Below are 5,885 nucleotides of genomic sequence, written 5' to 3'. Positions count from 1 at the left end.
AGTTATGAGCAGGCACACTAGGGTTTCAAACGGCAGAAGCATGCGCAGTAGCGTTTTAAATGCGGAAGTGTTGCATTCTCATATTGACCACCAGGCGACGGCCACTTCACTGTTCTACCGCGGCTCTGGGGGCTTGGAGAGGCCACAGTTCACACCAGGACACTATAGGAGTCAGTTTTCTGCCATTTTCACTATATTTGAGATCGGGCTCCAGTGGTTAATTCATAACGTACTTTTCCCCCTTCCTAGAAATGTAGTGGAGGCGAAAGTACAATATATCCAAAAATGCAAATACTAGTTCAGATACTAGAGAAAAATGACTCAAGTACAGTACTCAAGTAAATGTACTTGGTAAATGTGTGTGTGTGTGTGTGTGTGTGTGTGTGTGTGTGTGTGTGTGTGTGTGTGTGTGTGTGTGTGTGTGTGTGTGTGTGTGTGTGTGTGTGTGTGTGTGTGTGTGTGTGTGTGTGTGTCGAGCTATGTGGCTATGTGCCGAGCTATGTGACACCTGCTGGAAATCCCCAAATAGTGGGTTTAGCCACTTCGGGCCAAGATAGGGCTCCTGGGCTCTAATGTAGCCTGACAGTCCCGCTCCCGACGATCTGTACTGCATGTCTCTCCCCATCTCTCTATCCCTGTTTCCTGTCCATCTCCTCTGTACACTGTCAATTAAAGGCAGAAAAGCCCAAATATCTTTTAAAAAATTAAATAAATTGTGAACAGGTAACCACTGTTTAACTTGAGGGCTCCAGTTAAACTACTGACATTTTCCAACCTTTAGGATTACTGCACCCCGTGCAGCAGTGACATGGTTTTTACATGAATACGTTTTGGTTGCACCACTGGAACCCTTGTGTAAAACCCATAGAGTTAAAAAATAATAGATAGGGCACCGGATATCGCCTCCCATCCACTTGCATTGAGTTGCTCACCCAGCGCATGAGGCGAAATCAACCCTTCTTCCGGGTTAGAAAGTGTGATGGGCGTAGCCTATTTGGGGCCACTGTGATACGCTCTGCGTCACAGAAGTGACGCGTTTTACGTCACAGAGGTGCGCGGCCCCGTGCGCAAGCTTGTACGCAAGCTCGTGAGTCGAGCCCATTGGTCGAAACCGTTTTCGCTCGTACATTGTTATGTACGAGCGATTGTTTAAGCTGCAGTACCTATGAATGGCCAGCATGTCCAATGCGCTTCAATGCAGCCACTGGGTTCTGGGGGCTTGGTAAAACCACATTCATGCACTGACTCCTGTGGAGGTCAGAACAGCAATGATCACCTGGGCAGATTATTCAATCATTCTGGCTTCAATCAACGTGCGTCGCGCTTGGTACTGTACATGCACAGAGACAGTTCTGTCAGGGAACTCAGTGCAGTTGCTGCTGGCCGACCATCGGTCGGTCTCAGCTTCATGCTTCTATTCTCAGCCAATCACATACTCACTTCATAATAGAGCAGCCTATTTCAATGAAGTTGCATTGCTCATTCCTTGCTTGCCGTTTTTCCGCTGCCTAAACTTTGCTGCTCACCCTCCACCACCCCAGCCACCACCTGTTGTTTTAGATCTACTTTTACATACTGGGCTGGGGGATTCGGAGTCCCTATTGGTAGGAAGATGTAATATGCATTCTCGGAGTACCTAAAAGCAGATCTAGTTCATCGCCAAACCAAAATAAATATATTGCTCATTTTATATTCAATACAACATATTCTATCCATTCATGAGTTGTCCTGACTGAACTCATTCCTGCGATGCACTGTGACCTTGTAGATCAGCTATTTTCACTATTTCAGAAAATTATTGCTCCATTTCCTGAAAAGTAACGGTTTTGGAGATATAATGTTTCCAAACCGACCATGACAGTATATGTTTTTACTTTACTTTCCTAGGGAGAAGCTGGCCCACTGTGTCTAGATGAAGTGCTTCAGCATGCGATGCTCCTGGAAGGCACTCATCCTGCTGGCCTTGGTCTCCATCGCCATCCTGTACACGGCCATTCACATTAATTTGCATTAAAGGAGTGGTTCACCCAAAAAAAAAAAGTTAAATTGCAAACCTATCAATTGCACGCCCCATGAAGCATTGAATTCACGGAGATGTTTTAGTTTTTGTCGCATTCCTGAGTCAATAATTTGATTATCGGCAGAAAGATGCTAATGTATCCAGTAGGAGTCTCCTACCGGAAATACACCCGGTCATCAAATTATTGGCTTAGGAAAGCGTCAAAAACAAAAACATCTCCATGAATTCAATGCTTCATGGGGTGTGCAAATACGTCATTTTTTGAGTGAACTATTCCTTAAGCTCTGAAGCTGAATACCAGAAGCTGATTTTGTTTGTTTCTTGTCTTAGTAATACTGTAATAGTATTTTCATTACAGATATTTTAGAAATTGTATTTATAAATGTTATTTGATCATTGAGCAATAAGGGATAGGACTAGATAAGTTTTTAACTTCATCCTATGCCCTTTTCGAACACCCTAGAGTACAACATGTATTTGTTTTCATATTTCTATATTTCTTATTTCTGATTTTAAGTGTATTATGTTTATTTTATGTATTTCTTTTGTCTTTTAACAGTGTTCGAAATGAACAAATCAATCAATCAATTCGGAGGCTGACCTCCAAGCCCTACGTCTCCGTCAATGCCACGGCCAGGAAGACCCACATCCTGGTCCTGGCCACCTACCGCAGTGGCTCCTCCTTCATGGGCCAGCTGCTCAACCAGCAACAGGAGGTATGGAGTAGAACCCCAAGCCCCCAGAGTTGCTGAGAAACATTGAAGCCGCCAGGCGGGGAGAACTACATGCACGAGCAAAACATACCGAGATATATTTATATATATATATATAGATATAAATATGTAAACATATTATACATAAATACATATGCATTTACATATAAATAGGCATCTCGAGTGTATTTAATAAATATTTCGCGTTCAATCCTTGACACACGGGCTGCCGTAGAACGCAAAAAGGACACTAGTGCGCATGCTCATAACTCTATGGTGTGTCCAAAAACGACTCAATAATTCTACTTCCGGCAGGCTTCCGGGTGCTTCGAAACGCCAGTGAGCACATTCATTGCAATGATAGCTGGGGGCGGGGCAATCCGCCCTCTAGTTATATTATACCTCTATGAGTAGAACAGTGGTTCTCAAACTTTTTCATGTCAAGGACCCCCAAATTGAATGTATTTGGCCGCGGACCCCCATCTGAAAACATGTTGTGCCAGGGACCCCCCCATACAAGATTTGTGTCAAAATGTTTCAAAACAATTCCAAATGTTAAACATTTTTGCAAGAATTAGATTGAAAATAGCAGATCTACAAGCTCACAACATGTCGCAAAGCGGCACGCTGTGAGCTTGTAGATCGGCTATTTTCAAATAGCCGATGTATATCGGGCTCAAGTGGTTAAACTGAAATGAATGCTAAATCAGCTCATTTTGCTGTGAACCCCCTCCTTTGAACTTGTAGATCGGCTATTTTTGGCAAAGAGATTTGGTTTTAGAGAGAAAAAAAGATCGTACTAACAGGTCCGTTTTACGAAGTACCGCATATACCGCTCGGAAAAAGTGAACCTATCCATGTATGACAGAAGACAGTTTCACGATAAATTAAAACATCTACTATACATGATGATGCTTTTAAAGGTGATGTATTGCTTTGGATTGTGTGTCAATGAAAGTATCTATTGCGTTGTGTAGGTCTTCTACCTGTTCGAGCCTCTCTGGCACGTCCAAACAGCCCTGAACACGGCCGACCGCCGTGTGAGGCTGGACGCCAGCCGCGACCTGCTGCGGAGCCTCTACGACTGTGACCTCTACTCCCTGGAGAGCTACATCAAGCCGGCGCCGGCCAACCACATCACGGGCGGGCTGTTCCGCCACGGTGCCAGCCGGGCGCTGTGCGACGCCTTCGCCACCACTGACGTCAAGGAGGAGGACGGTGACTGCGTGTGCGCGCCGCTCAACATGACCCTGGTGATTGAGGCATGCCGCCACAAGAGGTACATCACTTTTTTTTAAATGTATTTATTGATCTCTCTTGCCCCCCCCCCCTTCTTCTTTACTCTCTCTTAAGGCACGGGTCTTCAACAGGGAGTCCGGGACCCCTAGGTGGTCCTCAGAGTTACTATAAGGGGGCCTCTAAATCTTTGTGCGATAGGGACTTTATTTATTTTTTACATCAAACACTTGAACCCTATAGCATCCCTATTTTGGGGAGAAACTACAAGCTCACTATATTTTTTCAGAGGTTTGGTGTAGAGGGTAAAAGAGCAGACCAAGTACCGAGCCACAGGTCAAATTTATAAAGTATTGATGGTTTAAGTGGTTAAATGTCTGAAAACACACATTGAACATGAATCCAATATGTAGTGGGGGGTCCTTAGCTGCTTCATCTCTCTCTCTCAGCTAAGGGGTCCTTGGCCTGAAAAACGTTGAAGACCCCTGTCTTATGGAAATAACAAAAACGATGGAGCTTTGCACAAAAACCTGTGATGTGACAGTAATATGATGTGACAGTAAAGTTGATTATTCTGATTCTGATTTCGAGGCACGTGGCGATCAAGATCGTGCGGGTGGGGCTGATCTGGGACCTGCGCGCTCTGCTGGAGGACCCCCGGCTCAACCTCAAGGTCATCCAGCTGGTCAGGGACCCCCGCGGGATCCACTCGTCGATGATCGAGGCGTTCGGCCTCAACCGGGCCAGCCGCCACCTGACGACGGTCTGCGACGACTTCCTCAGCTCCGTGTCAACCGGCCTCGGCCACACGCCCTGGCTCAAAGGGAAGTACATGTTGGTTCGCTACGAGGACCTGGCGCGAAACCCGCTCCTCAAAAGCAGGGAGATCTACGACTACCTGGGGCTGCCCATGGACGAGAACGTGGAGGACTGGATACAGGCGAGCACCAGGGATCCGTCGGCCAGACACATATACGGCACGGTGAGGGACTCGGCGGCCACGGCGGAGAGCTGGCGGTTGAAACTGTCGTACGACATGGTGGAGCAAACACAGGTGGTGTGTCAGAAGGTGTTCCACCAGCTGGGGTACAAAACTGTGAGATCGGCGGAGGAACTGAAAACATGTCCCTCTCGCTCGTTCAGGACAAAACCTTTGTACCTTTTTTGTAAACAAAGATAGTTCTGTGAAAAATACTAGTTTCTGGTATATTTATCAATGTTGCCTTGGGGCACCGTGGCGCAATCGGTAGCGCTGTCGCCTCACAGCTAGAAGGTCCTGGGTTTCGATTCCCGCCGGGGACGTTGTGGGCGCTGCAGGGGGCGTGTCCTCTCCTCTGCGTTATTAGTGCCCATACCCTAGGTGGGGTTGGTGAAAGGGCCTTTCTGTGTGGAGTTTGCATGTTCTCCTCGTGTCCCCTAGGGTAGGTACCCTCACAAAAACATGCAGTAATCCTGGTCTCTATGCCTCCCCCTGGTCAGCCGGGGCGCCTGATTGAGGGGAAAGGAACTGGTTGGAATAACGTGTTCCTTCCACGCGCTACGTCTAACCGGGGAAACTCCCCCCTGTCATGAACTCGGCTCTGGGTTCTCCCTAGGCTGGCAGAGGGAGTGTAGCGCCAAGGATTACTTAGACAATTGGCACTGGGTGAAAACAATGGGGTTGCAAAATCGTGGGATAAAAAAAATAAAATAAAAAATATATATTAATGTGGCCTTATTTCCTTAGTTCAGTTATTGTTTCTGTAATTTTTTTTGTTTTGTTTGTTTCTTCAAATTTGTACTAAACTAAAGATCCTTGAATGCACCATGTGGGAATATTTCTTGTTCTAGAAATAGCACACTTTTAAGTACAAATGAGCAAACAATAAATAAAGAAATATAGCTGCAAGCAGCGATAAGCGGGACCAGGGAATAGA

General features: G+C 46.2%; 1 protein-coding gene across 1 annotated transcript; it reads left to right on the top strand.

Moving 5' to 3' along the window:
• Positions 1–1,912: 1,912 nt before the first annotated feature.
• Positions 1,913–5,539, top strand: LOC311051066 (carbohydrate sulfotransferase 1-like; the record flags this gene model as incomplete). The annotated part of the gene is made up of 4 exons (XM_084065446.1): positions 1,913–1,983; positions 2,538–2,736; positions 3,711–4,012; positions 4,561–5,539. 4 exons carry the CDS (start codon positions 1,913–1,915, stop codon positions 5,147–5,149), a joined length of 1,161 nt encoding a protein of 386 aa, XP_083921572.1. The 3' UTR covers positions 5,150–5,539.
• Positions 5,540–5,885: the final 346 nt, after the last annotated feature.

Source organism: Gymnoscopelus microlampas, assembly GCF_963454915.1.
Source record: "Gymnoscopelus microlampas genome assembly, chromosome: 1".
In the NCBI taxonomy this organism is placed as follows: Eukaryota; Metazoa; Chordata; class Actinopteri; order Myctophiformes; family Myctophidae; genus Gymnoscopelus; species Gymnoscopelus microlampas.
The sequence above is the reverse complement of the archived record's forward strand: the minus strand, read 5'-3'. Positions and strand labels throughout refer to the sequence as shown.